The 24,813-nt window shown below is 42.3% G+C and overlaps 1 protein-coding gene across 1 annotated transcript in view; it reads left to right on the top strand.

Moving 5' to 3' along the window:
* The window catches only part of LOC311094227 (retinoic acid receptor beta-like), a 263,942-nt gene that overhangs the window by 151,796 nt on the left and 87,333 nt on the right, over positions 1–24,813 (top strand). Inside the window, exon 3 of the mRNA XM_084132015.1 lies at positions 14,185–14,326. Within this exon, the coding sequence (XP_083988141.1) occupies positions 14,185–14,326 (142 nt within the window). The remainder of the gene's footprint in view (positions 1–14,184; positions 14,327–24,813) is intronic.

Raw genomic sequence — 24,813 nt, 5'->3', positions numbered from 1 at the left:
GGCTGAGCACGAGATGGCAGGAAGCGTTCGTCGAGTTTGCTTTTTGAACGAACGTCCTGCCTATCCTCTGGCCACTCAATAGACAATCTGTCAACTGCTCTCGTGATCACATCGAGCAGTTCTTCAAAAGCATGAGACTGAGGTGGCGAATCCTCAGACTCAGCATCAATACTTACAACATCCAACTCCTCAGAGCTGGATAGTTGCAGTATTGGTGCCTCTATCGGGGGGGAAGAAACCGCAGCGCGTGCTTCCACACCCTGATGAGAGGCACTGGATCTGTCAGTAAGAGGCTGAGATAAGGCAGAGCCCGTCTCAACATCCACTGACAGATCCATTTGCGAACCCCAGGTCTGAGATCGCCGCCGGGCCTCAGCCGCGGCGGGACCCGAGCCCTGGGGAACGTGGTCGGGATTGAACCGAGCCAACCGGGATCGGAGCGTCCGCAATGGAAGCGCACAGCAATGCACACAGTCACCACCCTCGAGTGCTGACTGGGCATGCTCCTCTCCCAAACAAACAACACAAAGAGTGTGTGTGTCACCTCCCGTTAAATAACGCGGGCAGGGATGGACACACACTCGATACTGCTGCTTGCTCGCCATATCTGAATAAATATATATATATATAGACAGACAACACCAAATAACAAGGACAGATTTCAACACAGAGCGCGACTGAAGACTCAGAAAGCTTTCGTTTTCTGTTTCGGGCCGGCTTTTATAGCTTCCTGGTACGTGACGTCACCCGCCTCTGACGTCCCGCTACACCATTGGACTGATTTTACATGTGCTTCAAGACGTCATCACGCAAAGCGTTCCCCCATAGCGTCATTCTCGACGCAACGGGAGTTCCCTTGAAAGGGAACTGGCTTGTCCTCCTCATCATGTTGGTCACTGCCTGAAAAAGCAAAGATAATTTTTTTTCAATTCAAAGCAAGATACCTAAAAACATGATTGCGTAACATGCAAGAATGGGAAGTGGGTTTAATTCCACATTTAAAATGGATAATGAAGCATTTTATATGAAAATATCAGAAAATATTTTTTCAGTTTAGTCAGACTGGATCTGATTAATTGAGGGGAGGGCATAGGAACAAGAAACAGCCTATAGGTGGTAAGCAGACTTCAATTCAGAGTGTAATGAAACAAATCAACATCATGCCATAAACGTAATTAATTTAAACTGACTCAATCCCAATCAACAAATGTAATAAACATTTAAATCCACTATTTTTGCATCACAGATATGTGTTAGCATTACATTGACTTGACACTGACAGTATACATTCACATATTTAGCATTAAAAAAATAATAACAAAAACTTACCGTCAAATTCCTTGTCAGTTTCGTCAAAGAATGTGTCCTGTTCATCATCACAATCATCCTCCAGAAAATAATCCGCAATAAAATCAGTTAAAACATAATTTGGGGCAATTCCACCGAGATTAATATCAAGCAAGCTGTTTAAGCAAGCAGCTATTTTAGCAAGCAGCTATTTTCCGTTCCTGCTCATACTTCGGTGTCGCCGGCGAAGGCATGGCCATGGCCATGTCAGATGTCAAAACAACGCATTAACGTTACCATCCAGCAAATAACACGTAGCAGGCCAAAAATGTCCTTAAAATAAGTTTAACATTATTGGCAGAATTCTAAGCTACAAAACAAATAAGCAGGTCTTAAAATATTGGCTATGAAAAGAAAAAATCACCACAGACATCTAAACCCGGCTTAAATCTCTCTCTCTTTTTTTTCATTGTGTTACCTGATTACCGGCGCTCGCAGATTGATATTAAAGTCTGTTTTTACTCTTTCTAATAGAAAAGACACAGAAAAGAAGTTCCTGAACCGAATGATATACGAATCAGCAGTGTTGTTGCGCGAAATAAACCCAGAGACGATTGAAATCAATGTTTAGGAAGCCCACGTCCGTTTTTTGTTTTTTTTGCTCAAAAGTATAACGTAGTGTCAATAAAATCATTAATTTCAGTATTTATCATGTTATAAATGAAAATGTAAGTATTGCATCTCAAAACCATTGGTATAATCTATCATTTACAGCAATAAACACACATGGACTATTTGTGTCATTTTTATGGCTATGACTCATAACTCATAATTCGATTCTGCGACTTTAGCCGGGGTTTCACAGGCGGGGTTACATATATATATATATATATATATTTATTTATTTATTTTTTTATATATATATATATAGAGAGAGAGAGAGAGAAATATATTATTGTTACCACATTATAAATATCTACGTTTGAGCAGATATCCACAAACACACTATTTAACAGTAAACACAGGTCTAAACATTATAATATTCACCATATTAGGGTAAACACTCATACCATCCTTGTGTCGCAAGTATATAAATTTAGCATTGAAAGGTTGCCTACCTGTCTATAGTTCACATTTCTACACTCATGCTTACTTCATGCTTACTATTATGAGTGGAAATTTCTTCCCTTAAAAATCTCTCATCTTCAAATTGCATTCTTCTAATTCTTCTGAGGTAAATCCAAGGTAAACAGCATAGCACAAACACAACGTGTCTTCCAAACTCGATGAAAAGCAGAGGAGTACTGAAGTCTGATTCTTTGAGGTGATGAGGGCGTTTACAAGTCAGCGTTCCTTCACGTGGACGATTTGCATCTGAACAGCTCTTGCACGCGTGGGTGTGGTCACATTAGAGTTAATGAGAATGCGCTTGAGAAACTACCTTTCGTTGATTTCATACAGATTACTTTGACAGAGAATATTTGTTTTTGATATAATTTACATCATTTAAAAATAGAGTAAATACATAAAAATCTTTGTAAAGACATGTCTCATGTCAGTGTGACAAGCATTCGCTGAGTTACAGATCATTTTCTGTCGCGTTTCAGAATGAACTTCATATTGAGAAAGACGGCAGAACGCGCATCATGTTTATTTTCTTTATTTTATGAAAAACACAACATTTTGTTTTTAATATGAGTTTACACAAATAAAAGAAGACATTTAACAGTTTTGAATGATGTATAACACTTATATGTCAAAATCAACAGAGTATTTTGAGTCTCTTTTGCACTGATAAGAAAAAAAGCGAGCTGGTCTTGTGGGCGGGACCGCCGACCCCAGGGGGTTAAATACACAAACAAACCGGAGAGCTAACAAGATAAGACGAGACACACCTGAACAGAACTAACTAATCAATATGTAACCATAGAAACAAACAGGCAGGGGCGGAGGAAGACTAAACTGAACTAAAAACAGATAAACAGACACCGACAAGAATAGAAATCAAAACCGACTGCCAATGTTATACTAGGTTACTTTTGTAACCCCCATTCCCTGAAGGAGAGAACAGAGACGTTACGTCATAATGACTGACAAATTGGGATCTCGCCTGAGAGCTGCATCATGAACCCCGCCCTGCAAAGCGCGTATATAAGGAAGCGTGGTGCACTCGGTCATTTAAGTTTTGCACTGAGGAGCTGGGACGATGTGTCCTGACGATGGGTACAGCAATTGTGTCGACGGGATGTAATGTCACATAAGTAATCTAGATAAGTTACATAAGTAATCTAGACATTCCCTATCAGTCAGTTATGTTTGACGTTACGTCAGAACGACTAACGAATTGGAATCCCTAATAAAACGCCACAATGCTACCCCTTCCAGCACCCTGTGTAAGCTGCCTAATCCCCCTGCACCTGCTGTGGCGGAGAAAGGACAGTGCTTTAACGCAGGGAGAGTTGATCACTGCTGTTCCTTCTTACCCACACGGTGAGACTATTTGGATAACAGTGGGAAAGCGTGCCCATTCTAAACAGAAGGGGACCACATCCTGTCCGTAGGGAGGTAACATGTGGAGTTTACACATATGGACTGACAGATTGGGCCGTGCTACATATGGAAGGTCTCTGTGGTAAATCCAGCCTTTCTAGGGTGAAGTCAATACCGGCAGAGATGGCAGGGATACGGGTTCGCTGACAGGGAAGCCATACTGTGGAAGACTACACTTGTAGGGGAATCACAACACATGGGCACCTAGTCTAGCACAGGGGCTAACCTTCTGGGCATACACACTGTAATAGAATGATGATTAGTTATGTCTGAGTGTATGACATAACTGATGACGTGTATGGAGGGGACAATTTATAGAAGTGAACTGTGTGTATGGTGCGGCTACTGAATAGTTGTTAACGAGTTCACCAATAGATTCAGTAAAGGTTCAAAGAACAGAATCAAGACTGGACATTGTATTCTTTTGCAACATTCAAGGGTTTATTACATGGTGTCAGAGTGCCGATCGTCGGGATGGCGAAGTTTAACCCACCTGAAAGCTTTTGCTTCGAGAGACCAGCGGAATAGACTGACTGGAAAAAGCGGTTTACACGTTACAGAACGGCAACTAAACTGGATAAAGAGGACAGCAGTGTACAAGTAAGCACCCTTATCTATTCCCTGGGGGGCGAAGCAGATAATATTTTCAGCTCATTCACCTTCGACGAGGAGGGAGATGATGAGAAATACGAACTAGTGCTCAGCAAGTTTGATTCGTATTTCATACCAAAGCGCAACGTAATTCACGAAAGAGCATGCTTCTATCAGCGTGTTCAACGTCCAGGAGAGAGAGCGGAATCTTTTATCCGCTCCCTTTATGTATGAACTGTCAGAGCATTGCGAGTTTGGGGCCGCTCGTGAGGAACACATTAGAGACCGAATCGTGGTAGGAATCCAGGACGAGCTGTCACGCAAGTTGCAGCTAATTTCAAATCTCACACTCGAGATGACGGTGCAAGAAACCCGCCAATCGGAGGAAGTAAAAGCACAAGTTAGCGCGCAAGGAGAGGCTGCTGCGTGCGCTATTCAAGAGGTAGCACATAAACGATACACACATCGGAAGCAACACGCTCCAGGGCCAAAGTTTAAACAACATTCCAGAGACAATGAAAGAGAGAAAATATGCGGCAGATGTGGAAAAGGAATGCACAAAAAATCTGACTGTCCACCGTTGAAATCCTCATGCAACAGATGTAGGAAAATGGGACACTGGGAAAAGATGTGCAAGAGCAAAGTGAAGAGTATAATTATCACTTTCTGGGCTCAGTTAATAGCACAACTTCATGCAATGAATGGACTGTACAATTAGAGATTGGTAGTACTCCAGATAGCTTTAAAATAGACTTTAAAATAGGATGTGTGCATTATGACTGAAGAAGCATTTAGAATGCTCAAGCCTGAGAAAACACTCCTCAGTGCTAAGACTGTACTGAATAGCCCAGGTGGCCGTCTGGACTGTATCAGTCAGTTTACAGCACACACAGAGTTAAAAAATAACCGGTACTCATACAAAGTGTCAGAGGAGAGACCCCTAGCAACCTACTTAGCCGAACAGTAGCTGAGCAGATGGGGCTGGTGAGGAGAATTCTGGAAGTGCACAGTGCAGTAATGGAGGTTGGCTTACTAAAAACACAGCCAGTGAAGATCTCATTACAAGAAAATGCACAGCCCTACGCAGTATATGCTGCGTGCAGGATCCCAATCCCCCTCATGACACTTGTGAAGGAGGAACTGAACAGGATGGAAGCTGAGGGCATCATAGAGAAAGTAACAGAGCCCACAGAGTGGTGTGCACCGATAGTGCCAGCTCCTAAAAAGTCCGGACAGGTGCGTATATGTGTTGACCTCAGGAAGTTAAATAAAGTTGTCAAAAGAGAAAGGTTTGTTTTATCTACTGCAGAGGAGATCACAGCAAAACTGACCGGCGCAAGAGTGTTCTCCACACTGGATGCAGCTGCAGGGTTCTGGCAAATACCGCTGGATGAAGACAGTCAAAGACTGACAACCTTCATTACTCCTTTCGCCAGGTACTGTTTCAAACGCCTTCCCTTTGGAATTTCCAGCGCTCCTGAAATTTTCCAAAGGAAAAATATGGAAATTCTAGAAGGCCTGGAGGGAGTGGACGTTTACATGGATGACATCATCATCCACGGAAGAGACGTGGCGGAGCATGACCAACGACTACAGTTGGTGATGGAACGATTACAATCAGCTGGCCTGAGGCTGAACACGGGGAAATGTAGGATGAGGCAAGAGAAGCTAAAGGTATCGGCTATTAACAAACTGCCTCCACCTAATAAAACCCAGGGGATAAAAAAGAGTTCTCGGGATGGTCAATTACCTGGGAAAGTACATCCCAAACTTAGCAGACGTGGGACGGCCGCTCTACGATCTGCTGAAAGTCAAATCAACGTGGACATGGGGTCCAGCCCAACAAGCAGCTTTGCAGGAGATAAAAGGACTCCTCATGTCCTCACCTACATTAGCATTTTATGATGCAAGAAAACCAACCATGGTGTCAGCAGACGCAAGCAGCTATGGAATTGGTGGCGTACTGATGCAGCAACATGACAAGGACTGGAGACCAGTGGCTTATTGCTCCAGACGACCAGATATGCTCAAATAGAAAAAGAGTGTCTGGCCGCTGTCTGGTCGTGTGAGAGATTTGAAAAGTACTTGTATGGTCTAAATGAGTTCAAGCTGATCATTGACCGTAAGCCATTGGTGCCACAGCCACTAATAAACGGCAAAGACCTGGACGTGGTTCCACTTCGTTGCCAGAGGCTGCTGATGCGATTGATGATATTCAACCCTACTTCAGAATATGCACCCGGGAAAACTCTCATAGTGGCCGATGCTCTGTCCAGGAGCCCCTCAGACGATTTACAGGACTGTAGTGACACCCACTCAGATGTGGAGTGCGATGTGGCATCCATTATTTACAGCATGCTAGCTTCAAAGCAAAAGATGGACATCATCAGATCTAGCACTGTCGAAGATGAAAGCCTGCAAAAGGTAATCACATATATTCAGTCAGGTTGGCCTGAACACATAGCCAGGGTGCACCCGATGGCCAGAGACTTTTTGTGAGAAATGAACTTTCAACTCTAGATGGAATTGTCACCAGGGGCAACAGAATGATCATACCTGGAAAACTGAGGGCTGAGATCATAGATCGCATACGCGACGGGCACCAGGGTCTGAGCAAATGCCGGGAAAGAGCAAACACATCGGTGTGGTGGCCCGGTATATCGTCCTAAATTAAACTTAAAGTCTCGTCCTGCCAGTCCTGCCAAGAAATGAGAAGAGCTCAGCCCAGAAAACCACTAATTTCCACGTCACTTCCCAAAAGGCCATGGAAGAGGATCGGAATTAATCTGTGCGAACACAACAAACAGACCTACCTAGTCATTTCAGACTACTACTCACGTTTTCTAGAGGTACTTCACATGCCCACAACTACCAGTACACAGGTAGTGAGAAAACTGAAAGCCAGCTTTGCCCGCTATGGTATAGCTGAGGAGGTGGTCAGCGACAATGGGCCACAATTCACCAGTGCAGAGTTCAAAGAACTGGCTTGTGAGCTAGATTTCAAACACATAACCTCCAGCCCACATCACCCACAAGGGAATGGGCATGCTGAAAGAGCTGTACAAATAGCCAAAAGAATCCTAAAGCAAAAAGACCCCCTTCTGGCGCTTATGTGTTACAGATCCACTCCATGCAGTAGTACAGGTGCCAGTCCAGCAGAACTCTTGATGGGTCGGAAAATTCGGACAACCTTACCCACCCTTGACAGTAATCTGTTACCTAAATGGCCAAACACAAAAGTCATCGAGAGAAAGTATGCAGCCAAGAAAAAGGAACAAGCTTACTACTACAACCAGCATCATGGTGTGAAATCCCTACCTCTCCTATATCCAGGGAATCAGGTCCTCACCAAAGTGGACACTCAAAAATCCTGGCTGACAAAGGCAACTGTGATGAAGGGGAGTGTCACACCACGATCTTATCTGTTGGAGACAGAGCAAGGGGGTATGTTACGCCGAAACAGACGCCACCTACAGGAAGTGCCAGTGGGGAAAGCACCAATAACAACATCTGTAAACACCCCACAGCATGAGACCACACTACCAACAACACTGAGTGCTGTCAAAACACCAGATGTCCCAGAACAATATGGAACAAATCCAAAGTCTCCTGACAGACTGATACGAACCAGGTCTGGCAGGATTAGCAGACCACCACAAGTCCTGGACCTATAAATGAGGAAAGAAAGATAGACAGAAAAAAGGAAGAGACAGAAACGCATAGTATGGTTACTTTGAGAAATGTTAAGAGATGTTAAATGCAATTCACAGTAAATCCAAGTTAATACTGGTTCATTTGAGACTCTGTATGTTCTACCTATGGAAGGAAATGTTACGTGTATGCTTGAAGTAACAATGAAGCATTTGTTATAAGGCAAACAATAGATTTGTAAAAGGGGGAGATGTAATAGAATGATGATTAGTTATGTCTGAGTGTATAACGTAACTGATGACGTGTATGGAGGGGACAGTTTATAGAAGTGAAATGTGTGTATGGTGCGGCTACTGAATATTTGTTAACAAATATCACCAATAGATTCAGTAAAGGTTCAAAGAACAGAATCAAGACTGTATTCTTTTGCAACATACAAGGGTTTATTACACACACGAGTGCTAGGCCTAGCGTCAGACACCTCTGACTGCCAAGGATGCTGGAGGAGCTGCATGCAGGGTTCGCCAGGTGGGGCAGATAAGCGCACGTATCCCATCAATTGGGTCCCCCCAATTACCCTTTTGAGGTACAACAGCCTGTCACTGGCAGCCTTTTTAAAAAAAAATTAACAATGGTTTTACTACAGTAACACACAACTAATTACAGGCATGTCGACAGAGCAAATCACAAAATCTTTTAGTGGTCATTAAAATGTATTCAGATTTAGCATATTAGTGATGCATTCACCTCATATATAATGACACACTGCTTTCCCCTAAAGTAGTGGTTCTCAACGGGGGTGGTACCGCCCCCCAGGGGGCGTTCAGAGAACAACGGGGGGCGTTGGAAGCAAGATTTTTGAAAGGGGGGCGTTCAGGCGTTAATGGGGGGCGTTCACGAGTTTAAATATGTAACGCAAATTTTTGTTCATTTACTTTTATTCATTTTAAGCATTTAGTAATTTAGCTGTAATAAACACTTTAAGTGGGCTATTTAAAAAGTGTTAGGACTATGTTTTTGTTAAATTATTTTGTAAAACATATGCGCAGAGTGTGATATCCATCATATTGTGTGTGCACGCGCATCTATGGTGCGCGTGAAAGAATACCTCAGCAGCGCTAAAAAAAAAAAAACATCCGTCCGCACCCGCTCTAGTCCTGACCGCAAGTCGACCGTCAGTGTTGTTGGTAGGCACTACGCAGGTTTTTTTGTATTCATTTCTATTGCATTACGATTGAAAGCAGTATCAATAATGTCAAAAATATGATGTGCAGTCAAGTTCGGGTATGTGCTGTGAGTGTTCTCACCGCGCGCTTGTGATTCGCGGAGTTTTGACGAGTTGTATTTTTTTTGACGACTTGATATTATTTCTTATTCAAAAGTTTAGAGTGCCTAACATTCTAAAATCTTCCAGTTAAATGCGACATGTATCCTATCGTTACTTTTGCAACGACTCTATTATTTTTCCAGTCATAGACCAGCGCTCAAGCACTGACTAGAATCCAGCGCTGACAAGAATCAGCATTCACACGCTCAGAAATGTGTTTGGCGCTGACAACAATCCGGTGGTGCAGAATCAGGCAGCGGAGGAATGGAAAGTTGACAAGCCATTAAAAAGTATTGACGTAAGAAACACTTATATTTTTTTCAAATATTTTCAATAAATCATGTTCCCATTCACTCTGGCGACGAATTTTAAAATTAATTAAACTTTATTCTATTTATAAGGTTTTACATTTTTAGGCATTAACTAATTCAAATCCCTAATGCCATAATGTTTTCTTTGTTCACCAAGTAATTTACTGGTCAGGCATTATTGTTAACTCGCAAGACAGTAAGGAGAAAATGACAATTTGATGGATAATTTAAATATATTCTGCAATCACATTTTGGTAATGTATTCATTCCGCTGTCACATCTGAGCACGAAACGCTGCTTGGGTAGTTTCAAGATATAAAAATAATTAATAATATAATAATAATTTAATTGTTCATATGTGTTTAATCTTGTTAGAAGATTTTTTACCGATTATGAACACAAATTAATCACAACAAACCAAATTAATTGTAATTGTATTAATTATACCATTGATGAAAACAAGCTGATACCAAGGTATTTTAGGCCTACAATTCTAACATAATTTTTCATGAAAAATCATGATTGTATTTATTTATTTTTCGAAAGTAAGGTTAATGTAAGCTGCTTCTTGCAATACTCTCCTAAATGCGTAATAAAACCTAAGTGCAAACATTACCGCTTTAATGACCGTCCTTTATTTTTCAGTGCATTTGTTTTACAACATATGGCTATTACTGTCATGTGATTAATATTATAACTATTATTATGTAGTAGTGTAATGTAGACAGACACAACTAAAAGAGGTTTGAATTTTTCTTTGTTTAATTTGCACACTGAATATGGGTTGGCACTTTTAATTTTGAACTCTCAAAGTGCACCAGATTGATGAATTTAACATTAAAATGCACAAAATTTTCTTTGGGGGGGCATGCCCCCCAACCCCCCTAGAAGGCCCAAGGTCCACCCACCACAGATTTACCAAAAATCCTGTGAGAAACACTGGTAAATGCCAATGCAGTTTATAACTTGTTTTTTGGATTAATCACTGTGGAGTACAGTTCAATTGTATTAATAAAAGACAATTTTGCACTTATTTCATCTGTTAACTCTCACTCGTTCCAGGTCGCTCATTATTTTGGGGGTGGGGGGCGTTCAGGGATTTGGATATTGGATAGGGGGCGCTGGCCCAAAAAAGGTTGAGAACCACTGCCCTAAAGGAAAGTCCATGTAAGTTCAAGTGCATGCTTTTAAACGTAATCGGTACCGACATCATTATTGGTGACATTGGCCCTGTATTTACTTGGAACCGGATCCCTAATGCACATCAGCCAAAACACGGCATTAACTGTAAACTTAGTAATTGATGTGACAGTTGAATACAATAGAATCAAAACAATAATGCCACGATTTTAATATTCATAGGAATTTTCATGCATTCATATGTCTGTAAAGTTGTTCATACATAAATAATTGACGTTTTAGTGCTGTGAATACGTCAATATTGTATGTTTCAATATGTAAATGTACCTTTGGAAGAACCACACCTTACGTAAAAATATACACGTATTCTCGTGAGATCACATTAAATATTATTAGGGTTTGGTTGTTGCTCAAATTAAAATTGAGTTTTCATATTTTAAAATGGTTAATAATGTATTATAATTTTATAATATATAGTCTGTCGGAATTCTGGGAAACATTTTGGGTAAAGTTGGAGATTTTTTAAAGTAGAGAAATAGTATTATTGAGATATTTAAATTGTTTAAAATAATTATGGAATAGATTTATTGATATAAGAAAACACCCCCCCTCCCTCCCCCCTCCCCTCTCCCCTCTCCCCTCTCCCCTCTCCCCTCTCCCCTCTCCCCTCTCTCTCTCTCTCTCTCTCTCTCTCTTCTGGTCTACTGTGTCCTCTCCATTTTCGTTAACCATGATAAGATGTCTGTGTGATTAGGAATGAAAGGTGATCCTGTCCTAGGCCCGTACTGAATGCTCAGACAACACACAATGCCCGAGCGAGTGAGATGGAACAGAGAAGAGAAGTGGGGTGGGGTGGGGTGAGGTGGAAGGTAAATAATTGATGCGGCACTTTCATTTTTTAATCTGTAAATGAGACACTAAGACACACTATCTGTCCCCCATTAGGATAACAAGATGGAAGATAATGATCCTAGTTAAGACACAGTTTACATTGAGAGCGAGAGAGAGCTTCAGGTATAGCTTTTTAGTTAGATGCTTTTGTTAAGGATGGATAAACCAGGTGAAGTGAACCAGCACTTATCTCCATATCACTACAGAGTGCTGGACAATCATCAAAGATCCTCACACACACATAATGGACATCTTGTCCATTAATCTGTGTCATTTACCTGCCACCTGTTGTAAGTCACCTGAGAACAGAAAAATCTACAGATGGAACCTCAGCAAGGTGAGCAGCCAGATTTCAAAGAGTCAGAACACACAGTTCAACATAAGCCGCATTTCCACCGCAGGGACTTTCCACAGGAACTTTGAGGTGGTACTCTGTGTGTTTCAACAGCAGGAAGCAGGGTCTAAATGAAGTTCCGGGTAAAAATTTCCCCCTCAGAAAGTCCCTGCTTGCGAGGTAGTATTTTTTCAAAGTTCAGGAACTTCCGGGGGTGGGACTTGAGCACTGAACATGCTGATTGGTTGAGTTCATTCCGCATTTTGATTGGTTGACTCCACACAGCATTTAATTTCAACTACCATTTTTAAAAATCCGTTGCTGTGCGTGCAGTCCTATATCACTGCACTAACTTGCCTAATCTTCACAGTACTTTAGACTGTGGTGGAAACAGAAAGCAACAGGTCTGGGGGGGAAAGTTCCTGGGACAAATTATTCCAGGTAATTTCGATGGAAACGCAGCAGTCATCTGAGATCTTTCTCTACAGCAGGGGGATCCCTGTAGCCTTGAGGGTCATATACTCCTAATTTGCATAGTAAAATTTTATTACGATACACACCTATCAATATTGAGATAATTGACATGGTTGCCAAGGTATCTGTCACGTTTCTGTTTGTGTTTGGACTGTTTTTGTGATTTGTATTCAGTTCATTAATTCATCTGTCTCACCTGTGCCCTGTTAATCACCTCATTTAGTTATCTCGTTTGTTTTGCCCCGGCTGTGTCATATTTCCCTGATCTGTTTCCTTGTGTATTTAAGTCCTGTGTGTTCCTTCAGTCTTTGTCGGTTGTTGAAGTGTCAAGGTTAGTGTTGAATGTTATTGTATTCCTGAGTTTCTGAAGTTCCTGAGTATTCCTGTAATCTGAGTTTGTGAATAAACCAGATGTATTGAAATCCTGTCTCCTCGTCTTCAACCTGCAATACCCTGACAGTATCGTGGGTAGTTTCTACAGTGGTTACTTGTTTACGGACTCAAGCCAAATCCAAGCCTGAGTCTACCCTAAATCTCAATAATATTCTGGCCCCTCATCAATGGAAATCTATAGGATGTTTTTCGCAAAAGGGAAAATAATAGTAAGTCTGATGGCTTTAAAAAGTAGTACCACCTCCTGAACAATCCACATGGTTTGAAGGATTATTCATGCATGTAGCACAAGTGGAACAAAAGATGAATACTTAATATTGGGGTTAAATTGTCTGAGCAATAATAATAGTGACACTTGCCACAGCAAACATTGCTTATAATATATTTAGTAAGATTACTGTTTAAAAGTGAAAAAAAAAAACATGCTAATATAACAAGACAAAATACCTTTACTGTAAGTTCAGGGTGTATTCTTTAAAAAGAACTAAGTCTTACTGTCTGTACATTTTTTTTTTTTTTAAAGGCACTGTAACACACACAGGCTGTTTCACCTCAGCAACTAACTGACAGCACAGCAGTATATTCACAACAGCCTTGGCCTCAGCCTCGGCCTCAGCCTCAATACGCTAGCTGAACATTACTAGAAACAACCAATCATATTATCCATCAATGAGATGATTCAAGATAGAGCCGTGCATGGGAATGCTTTGAGTTGGCATCACCATAAATCATATATTTGCTTAGCAACTGAAGAATGCATGGAGATATTTGTGTTGCAGTGAGTAAAGCAAGAGACCCCTTTAGCAAGATCTGCGAGCGATATTCTCCAGAATGGAATTGTAATTGAGTGTTTTCTGCAGGAGACTGATATCTAGTTATCTGGTGCAGGGTGAGACAAATGGCGAGTCACATGATTTTTGACAAGTGCCACTTATGACTCCTGATCCATAAGTTCCTGACCACTGGATTAGACTCTGTTGTGTGTACTTAGTCTAACCCCAGAACAATACCAGACCCCCTAAGACCCAGACCAAGACATACCAGGCCCAGACCAAGAGTTGGCCAAAATTTAGATGCAGAGCCATTTTATTTATTTGCAAATTCTCTATAACAACTTAGCTTGAGGTAATTATCACGTTCAGTTCATTGGAGATAGTTTGTCAACCATCTTTTCAGCAGGGTAGACCCATACCAAGTTTTAGACCACAAAATCAAGTCTCTCTCTCTCTCAACAGGGTTTTTTTCGTAGAAGTATCCAGAAGAACATGGTGTACACATGTCACAGGGAGAAGAACTGTATTATCAACAAGGTGACTCGGAATCGCTGTCAATACTGCCGGCTGCAGAAGTGCTTCGCTGTAGGGATGTCTAAAGAGTGTGAGTGTTAACAGCCTTTATCCTGCACACACACACACACAATCTTCAGCTCAGGATTTTGTCCCTTCAACAGATACATTATTTTTTTACACCTTTTTCTTCAACTTTCAAACTGTGGAGTTATCTGCAATTATATTATTCATTGTAAGTGATTCAGTAACAAAAAATATCACACTGTAATATGCAATTGTCACTAAAATGTTGTGCCCTTTGTCTTTGAGATTTATTTAAGAGCTTTAACTGTTTTGTCCTTTTTTATAGTCAGCATAACTCGACTCATGATAAGTGACAGCAGTTTTGTCAGAGGTGAGATGTGTTGGTAGCCCTGTTTAGTGCACTGTCCCGTATTGCTTTCCACCCCAATTTCCTATGACTCACCAATGAAACCCAAATTATTTTGTGCATTGGCTATAACTAGGTGTAAAACGTTTTGAGAACGGACTATTATAACATCCAGAATTAGAATTATCTTGTGACATTAAAGGGGTCCCGTTCTGAAATAAAAACAACAACTGAAATTTCTTTATAATCTCAGTTGTTTCTCAATTGTTTTAATCTCATTAGATAACAATGAGATTAAATGCAGCACGTTACTGCTGTGAATAAGACCATGGCAATCTCGCATTTGTCATCTCTAGAGTTTCAAAGAGACCTCAACAATGCATCAAACTACCTTCTTCTTTTAGTCATTAAAGTTAATTTAGATTGGTTGCTTTGAAGCTATACCTGCCCAAAAAAACAGACAACTATAGAGCGCACTATTGAGCATTTTTCATACTGTAAAAAATGTATCCGTCCAATCATTTAATAACCATTAAACATAACTAAGAACATAACATTAAGGCATAAAACTGCAACATTTGTACAATAATTTTGTTCTGTGGTTATAAAACATAAAAAGAAAGGTGATTGTTTGAACCTGGATGATATTCTATATGGAATGAGTTTCTCAAAGGAATCTATATGTGATAATTTCTTAGAGATACCTATTATCCCATTGAGTGGTTACTTAATTAAATCTGTATGTCTTCAATTGAAAATGTTCAAAAACAGTGTTACAGTTCAACAGGACTCCAGTGATTAACTTTTTTCACTAGGAGTCACACTGTAAATTGTACCACTGTGGCAAGTTGTACACACCATTGCTTTAGATTCAGAATACCACCACTCAAGTCATCTGAAGCAGTTTGCATTTTACACATTATTACCGTGGTTTGATTGCATCAGCACTTTCCTGTTCAGGTCGACCTCACACTCCATTTGGTGCAGGATAAGAGATTCCATGCTCTTCTTCTGAACAAAAAAGTGACAAATGCAGCAAAATCACAGTCGTCTTTCTATTTCCTGCTTTTTAGATCATTGTATGCAACTGACTCACTGAAGTTGGAGAAGTACAGTAGTGGCCAAAAGTGATGTCTGGAGGAGATATTTGTTTTTAATGACCCTACAAGTTCGATTAAACCATCAAAATATGAGGAAAATATTTTATATATATTTTAAATATTTTAAATATGAGGGAAGAACAACACTGATTTTAAGATATTTATCTGACAAAATTATTTTGGCAAAAAGACAAAACTACAGGGTTTTTTTTACTATGCAAAAACATGCATAGAAAAACAAAAAGCTTTCAAGAAAAAGCATACATTGACTACAACATAATCAGTTATTATTAATTTGTTCTCTCTTGTTTTTGCATGTGTTCATAATTTCTTTATATGACAGCCTGGCCAAAAAGTATGTCCTCACAATTTGGCATGTTTCATTGCGTCATCACAAATAAAACAATTGACTCCAAGCACAGCTACACAATATGCTTAAAACATCTTTTTGGCCATTTGCACAACAAATTTCATATTATGAAATAATAAAATATCTGTTTGTATGAATATCTGAACATGCAATATATCAAAAGAAAGAACAGACCCTCTGCTTTTAAACAAAAAAAAAAAGTTTTATTCTGTTTTATTCTATCTTCACGCATTTTTTTTATTTTTTTTATCAACACTTGAATGTGGGTAAGTTTCATAAAAAAAGCAACATTTTGAGCAAAAAGCTGAGAAAATAGCATTTTTGTCAAAGACTACATCTGGATGGGATTCAGAACGATGATCAAAACACCCCCAAAGCTTGCACAGTCCCTATAGCACTTCCTTCAGCATTTATTTCAGTAACATTAGGACATTTTTATTTATATACTGTTTATGGTTGATTATTGCATTATTTTTAATATGCATCTGCTTACATATGAGATCGTTTTGATCTGAAGATACCGTACTCGTTCAGGAGATGCGTAATAGCGCCCCCTACCTTATAACAGTGATTACACGGAAAGCCGTAAAAACTCATTATTGGCAGGGAGGCATTTTCTCATAAATGACGAGTTCGTCCTCGAATCTCCGATTCCCGTCATCCGCTTCCTGTCTTCTGTCTCCTGTCATCAGCCTCCCGTATCCTGTCCCGCCATCCGCAAACAGATATCATTGTTTTCATCAAGCTAAGTTAATCATCCTGTTCTGATTCTCCATTGCATACTCACCAGTCTCATCTGCTGTGCCACTCCGTGCCTTTGTTCAATAAACATCAGTTTTAGGCCATGAGACGGGACCCCAAATTTGGGCTACCGGTACCATTTTGAGGGATTAAATTTCTTTTTGATTTTCATGAAGGTACACATCTCTAGTGTTGGAAAATGTGTGATAGCATCCGATCCATTGTAGCTTTCATGAGAAATCAACACTTATATCATCCTATCTCAAGGTAAGGTGTTCAGTGACTACAAGAGAGAAAAATGCTTCTATAATCCAAACGGTTGTTCTCTTCTTTTGCAGAGTGTAGGATCTTGAAGACCATCAATAACAGAACCAAAATTCAGTGGCTTTTCAGAAATTGAGTAGGTAATCACCTGTCCATCATTATAATTTGCTGTGTATTCTTAAAAAAAAGAGCTCTACCAGATCGATTGGCGGAGGTGAATGGTTGTATTTTTCTGGAACCAGATGTGATAGAGACTTGTGTTTGTTGCATTGGAAGATGCAGTGTTGGGGCTTTAAAATGATGTGTCAACCACCTTTCTAGGCCTTTGGGGCGCTGAGAAACTTTGAGTTGAAAATCGTTTAAAAAAAATCGTTCTATTGAACAACAGTTTATGGTGATAGGGCTGTTTTGTTTTGTGTTTTGATCCCATGCTTTTTCTGATTTGGACTTTTTCACGGAATTCTACTTGAGAATTTTGTGCAAGTACTTTTCTGGAGGTGATAATAATCAAATGTTTTATGCTGTTTCAGGCTTAGTGGTGGTGCTATCCACTTCAACATGGAAAAGGAGAAGGGAATGCCAGAAGACAAGTGTATCATACACCATGCTTCCTCAGGCTCTGATACTCATTTAGTATGTCCTCAGACTTATGAATCTTGGTTGAATCTTGACATATGTTTGAAAATCGTCCTCCGTAACCAAAAACTACCTTGAATCTAATGCTATCACACATTTTTCAAATACAGGGTCATATACCTACACAAAAATCACCATGCGGTTTAATCCCTCAAAATGGTACCGATCAACCCTCTGTCTCACGGCCTATTTCAACCATTTACCTGTCTGCTTCTCTCTGTACCATGACAGAAGACCAGACCACATGCAGAGTCCCACGGAGACTGCAGCGGATCACCCCACCAATCCGTTTGCAGAATTGGTTCATGCAGTTCGCCTTTCCCTTCTGCCCACCGTGTCAGACAACCCACCTACCGTTCCCACCGATGTCCTTCACGCTGCACGCCAGTCACTCCTGCACTCCAAACCCACTACTTCATCCGCTGCCTCTGCCAGTCCCATGTCCCGACCAGCGACATTCACCGGAGAGGTAGAGGATTGCAGCAGGTTCCTGTTACAATGCTCCCTATACCTCGAGATGCAGTCTCACCAGTTCACCAACGAGCCCGAGTGGCCTTTGACATTTCCCTGCTGTCTGGACGTGCACTACAGTGGGCTCAGTTTCTATGGCAGTCCAACGCACCCGTCACTACTTCACCATCCTCCCTCTTCAGTCACTTTAAAGAAGTGTTTGGTCAAACCCTCCAGTTTCGCACACTAGCTGCCACCAGCAGCTGGAACGAGACTGCACTTCTCACCAATTTCCATCAGGGACTCAATGCTGACATCCGCCAGCTCATGGTTGTGTATGACGATGCAATGGGAAGAGATAACTTCATCCAAAAAAACATCAGAGTTTCTCAACGTCTCACAGCCTGTTCTCTCCTAAATCCCACTGCATATCCTCTGCCCATGGCCATCAGAGCACCTGAACCTTTGCAAGTGGATTCTTATCATCTCACATATGCGGAGCGTCAGCGAAGAATCCAAAATCAACTGTGTTTGTATTGTGGGAGAGAAGGTCATGTCATCATCACCTGTCCTGTTCGACCACCACGCCCCATGGTGAGTACTATTCAACTTCCATCTCAAATAACCTCTTTGTCTCGTACCACTGTGCATGTTCAAACCCCCCGTATCTGTGTCTCAGTGCAAGCCCTCATCGACTCTGGTTCCGCGGGGAACTTCATCTCAATCCAACTCCTCCAGAAACTGAACGTCCACAAGAAACGCTGCTCTCAGGATCTGAGAATCCACACCATCCAAGGAAAGCCACCGGGGCGTGGTAGAATCCGACACCTTTCTCCCACACTGACGCTCCGCATCGGAAATAACGTTCAGGGTGCTGAAGGATCCACCGCTGACCTCATCCTGGGACGCCCATGGATGACACAACACCAACCGCACATCAACTGGGATACTGGGGAAGTTTTATAATGGAGTGATGCCTGTTTCCAATCCTGCCTTTCTTCTGTCCAGAAATCATCCAAGCCTCGCCGTGTCTATCACTACCACACTCTCCATCAACTCCTCCACCTTTGAGAGTCCGGAGGTGGATCACAAGGTGGAGATCCCTCCTGAATACCGGGCGTTCCAGGATGTCTTTAGTAAGCGGTTGGCAACCCAGCTTCCACCACACCGGCCATGGGACTGTGCTATTGACCTGCTACCTGGGGCCACTCTACCCAAGTGTACTGTCCATCCCAGAGCAGAAGGCCATGGAGGAGTATATCCAGGAGGCACTTCAACAGCAGTTCATCTGACCATCAACATCCCCTGCCACTTCCAGTTTTTTCTTTGTGGCCAAGAAGGACGGAGGCTTGAGGCCTTGCATCAACTACCGACACCATTTTCCAAGCTGGACCTCCGGAGTGCTTAAAACCTCATTCGTATATGCCGAGGTGATGAGTGGAAGACTGCTTTCGTCACTCCTTCAGGCCACTATGAATATTGAGTTATGCCGTACGGCCTGTCCAACTCACCAGCAGTCTTCCAAAGCTATATGAATGAGGTGTTTCGAGAATTCCTTAACCGATTCGTTGTTGTCTACATTGACAACATCCTCATCTACTCCCGGAACCTGGCCGAACATTGCCTCCACGTAACGCAGGTCCTTGAGAAACTCCGCCATCACCATCTCTACCTCAAGCTGGAAAAATGTGAGTTCCACACCACCTCCGTCCACTTCCTAGGGTACGTCATATACCAACATGGCATCCAGATGGACCAGAGGAAGGTGAATACCATCCAAAACTGGCCTCAACCCACTACAATCAAAGAACTCCAATGCTTTCTCGGATTTGCTAACTTTTACAGACAATTCATCCACAACTACAGTCTTCTCAGTTCTCCATTAACCTCAGCTCTCAAAGGCTGGCCAAAGTCTCTGTCCTTGACCCCAGCAGCTTCAGAAGCCTTCCAGCAACTAAAACAGGCCTTCCAAACCGCTCTGATCCTAGTCCACCCTAATCCTGATCTCCCGTTCATCATCGAGGTGGATGCCTCATCTACTGGGGTCGGAGCGGTCCTCTCGCAGCAGCAGGGTGATCCTCCCAAACTCCATCCATGTGCCTTCTATTCTAAGAAGCTTTCCCCGGCAGAGCAGAATTATGACATCGGAAATCGAGAGGTATTCGCCATTAAACTCGAAGAATGGAGACACTGGCTGGATGGAGCACATCACCAATTCGATGTCATCACTGATCACCTGAGCAACCTCGAATACCTGAGAGAAGCTAAGAGATTCAATCCTTGTCAAGCCCGATGGGCTTTATTCTTCACCAGGTTCAATTTCACCGTCTCATATCGACCTGGGGAGAAGAACTGTAAGGCAGATGCCTTATCGCGTCTTCACCAACCTGCTCCGGATGACTCGGCTCCTGAAACCATCCTCCCTCCAGCCATGATCGTCAGTCCAATAAGATGGGCCATCGATGAGCAAATCTCCCAAGCTAATCGCTCCAACCCTGCTCCGCCGGGAGGTCCAGAGGGGCTCCTCTATATTCCACCCACCTTTCATCTGCCCCTTCTGGACTCAGCTCACACCTCTAAGGGCTCTGGACACCCAGGTAGCCAACGTACCCTCTCGCTCCTTCGTCAACACTACTGGTGGCCAACTATGCCTCAGGATATCTCCCGGTATGTCAAGGGCTGCTCAGTCTGTGCCGTTACCAACACTCCATCGTATCTGACCGGGGAACCCAATTCATCTCTAGAGTCTGGCAAGCATTCTTCAAACTCCTCGGGGTATCGTAAGCCTTTCCTCCGGTTACCATCCCCAAACTAACGGCCAGACTGAGCGGAAGATTCAGGAAATCGGGAGATACCTGAGGAGATACCAAAACCAGGAAAGCTGGAGCCAGTTCCTCCCGTGGGTTGAGTACGCCCAAAACTCACTCCGACAATCCACCACCGGGCTCCCCCCCTTCCAATCCTAGGATATATCCTAGGATACCAACCTCCTTTGTTTCCCTGGTCGGGTGAGCCCTCAGAAGTTCCAGCTGTCAATCACTGGTTCGACCAAGAGGGTATTGGACTCAGCTCATGTGCATCTCCAACAGGCAGTGCCAAGACACAAGAGACAAGCAGACACCCGTAGGACATCAACCCCTCGCTACCAACCAGGCCAGAAGGTATGGCTCTCGACGCGGGACATCCGTTTCCACCTGCCTTGCTGTAAGCTGAATCCCCGGTACATAGGTCCATTCACAGTACAGAGGCAGCTCAACGAGGTCACTTACAGGCTTAACCTTCCACCTCACAACAGAATCTCACCATCCTTCCATGTATCACTCCTAAAACCTCACTCTGAAACTCTGTTTTCTCCTCCCACAGAATCTGGTGGCGAAGAAGTACCTCCTCCTCCCAACATCGCTGAAGAGGAACCGATCTACCGGGTTCGAGCTATCCTAGACTCGCGATGACGAGGTCCCAGACTGGAGTACCTCATCGACTGGGAGGACTACGGTCCCGAGGAACGCTCCTGGGTGAGCCGTTATGATATCCTCGATCCTACTCTCCTCACACAATACCACACGGAACACCCAGATCGACCGGCTCCCAGGGCCCGAGGTAGACCCCATCGTCGTCATCCTACCCAGTCGTCAGGAGCCGCCCTTGGAGGAGGGAGTACTGTCACGGAGTCACCAGATCAGCACGCTCCGCCCACTCATTCACTCTCCCCGGAATTCTGATTCACCGCACCTGCAGTTCATCATCAATGCACACTATATAAAGACACTTCCCCTTCATTTCATTGTCTGGTCTCGTCCTTACCTGAACGTACAGACTCCTCTACTCACCTGAAGATCCCTTACCTGAACTTCGTCCTCGAATCTCCGATTCCCGTCATTCACTTCCTGTCTTCTGTCTCCTGTCATCAGCCTGCCGCATCCTGTCCTACCATCTGCAAACAGACATCATTGTTATCAATTATTGTTATCATCCAGCTAAGTTCATCATCCTATTCTGATTCCATTACTCACCAGTCTCATCTGCTGTGCCACTCCGTGCCTCTGTTCAATAAACATCAGTTTCAACCATTTACCTGTCTGCTTCTCTCTGTACGGTGACACTTATAGAAAAGTAGACAGCAGTACACAAGAACAGTGGGATAATATGATATTTACTTTCATGGTGATATATCAAATTAGTTTTTTTTTTAATAATATTATGTTTGTATTTGATTTGCTATGACTGATAATTTGTCAAAATTGCTTTTAATCATCAATTATGTTGATCAGACAACACTAAATACAGGAGCTATTCCCTGTCACTTAACAAAATTCTCTGTTTTGTAGTTTTATGTATGCTTCGGGACACTGATCAGTGTTGTATATTGAGCCATTGTTTTGTGTTGAGTAATGTTTGTTAAGTGTTTGAGTAATTTTTAGACATGTACAGCACTTTGGCAAACTTGTTTCCCTGAGTTGAAACTGATGGGCTGAATGCTGCGTTCGCTCCTGGAACGGGGGACGCATGATGTGGACTTGGGCGATTCTAGAAGGGTTGGGGAATCCGGTGTTACTTGGGGACAAGACGAAGTTGTGTGAGTAGTCAATCTGCAAATGGCGCAGGAGAGACTTTGACAGCCCAGGAACACTTTGTTGTAAAGTTCGAGGTCGAGAGCCCCCCAATATGGGCACTGATTCCAATGAGTGATGCGAGTGGCACATTTTGCGGAAAAAAGTTTATGGTATGGGTAAAAGTGACTACCACCGAAAGAGAGGCTGAGTTCGGCTATGATGGAGAGATATTCATTTAGCTCTTTACGCTTGTGGGAAAGACGGCACATATGACTTCTGTTAATCTGCTGAAAGCTATTCAGAATTCTGAAAAGGTGAGTACTCGGATTAGAGAAGTTGAGAAGATACTGGTGGAGGTTCCTGGGCTGCTGCGTGAGGAGGAGGTGGAAGAAGTTCAGCTGACGTGAGGGTATGAGATAGCCAGTGAGCTGGGGCTGTAGACATGGATGGCTGAGCTGGAGGCATCCTTGTTGATGCTTCTTGGCTAGAATGGGTTACAGTTGGAAAAGAGTTGAAAATAGGAGGAAAAGAAAAATCTGGGACAGATTGCGGTGGCATCCTCACGCTACGATCTGCGCCTGAAATAGCTGCAGATGTGAAAGTTGGGCGAGAGAGTGGCTGGAGTGGAGGTGTTCTTGCTGAAGTGTTTGCTTCCTGACCAGTATTAGTCCTTGGGCCAAGACCCAGAATTTCACGTATTGGTACCATCTGGGTGGGCAAATTCTAGTTGCGATTTTTTACATCATATGCATCCCTAGATAATGTTTTGACATGATAACCCTTGCCAACTGGCAGCTTAGTAGTGGTTATGACTGCTTGAAGTGACTGACCCCTGTAAGCGGAAAAAATGGCAAAAGTACCTTCCATGGAAATAATCTGGTTCATCCAGTTGATAATTCATCAAGTGGTTCATTCATCACAAATAAAGTAGATTCCAAATTAGTGAAATAATGAGATAAAGGCAATAATTCCAAAATAAATTGCTAAAAATTGGTAAATTTGGGAGTTTTAGCATGTCAAACCGTAATACCCCAATGTCATGAAATAGTCTAGTAGCCAACTAGGTGAACCCGGAAATGTTGAGTACACCAAAGTTTTATTGCAGAAATGTGAAGTATGGGTCCCCAGCATACAGAAACTGCCGGATGCTAATTTGCATAATTATGTTGAGCAATTTGCATGATTAGCATTATTAGCTTAATCGTTCATTTTCGCCAGATATTTTGCACTGTATGGTCAATTTCTACAATATGTGAGTGGTTTTAGAGGATGCTGATTTCATTTCTGGCATTTTCAGATTTCAAAGAGCTAATTTTATGACATATTTTGATTTATTTAGGCAAATTATGATTACTTTCAGGCATAATTTTAGGTTATTTTTATGGTAAACAAAATAATTTTACATTTCACAATCATGAGTGCTCTTGTGAATGTTGATGCATTGTTTTCAGGGTGTAGTGAGGCTGAATCACATCCTGACACTTTTAAAAATTCAAAATTGCTTTTTGGATAAACGATGAATCTTTGTTAGGCTGAATGTTATGCATTTCTGGAGGAAAAATCAATGCGGGTATTTAACATAACTTGGATCAACGAACTATGTACAAATATACACTATGCCATACAAGACAGGCCCCGCAAGTCGCTAGGGCAACGCCCGAATGGCAGAAGGGCTGCCCAGGTTGGTCCGCAAGTCGCAAGATCCAACGAGGACCCAGTTAAAACTCTGTAGGACGCAAGAGTTAAAACTGAGTCTGGGCAACCCGGGTCAGCCCGCCAGACGCAAGGCTAACCAAGAGGGCCTCACCTCCACACCACACAAAACACACACTGGCTACCACCGTCAGGCAAACTGCTATGCCTCACAATTAATGAACAAACGGCAGCCTCATCATATTCACTGTTCATCTGTTCTGTCATCATCTTCTCCAGACCCTTCATCCCTCTCTTTGTGTTCTTGGCGTTGTGTAAGTATGTTGCAGCATATACCATTATTACCTTTGCAGGAACAGGTCTATAATAGTTATTATGTTGATGAACATTTAATTTTTTTTATTTTTGGTTCAAATGTTTGAGATCAGGGTAGATTTT

Source organism: Abramis brama, assembly GCF_963993115.1.
Source record: "Abramis brama genome assembly, chromosome: 12".
Taxonomy (NCBI): domain Eukaryota; kingdom Metazoa; phylum Chordata; class Actinopteri; order Cypriniformes; family Leuciscidae; genus Abramis; species Abramis brama.
Note: the sequence above shows the minus strand (reverse complement) of the source record. Positions and strands in the feature narration are given on the sequence as shown.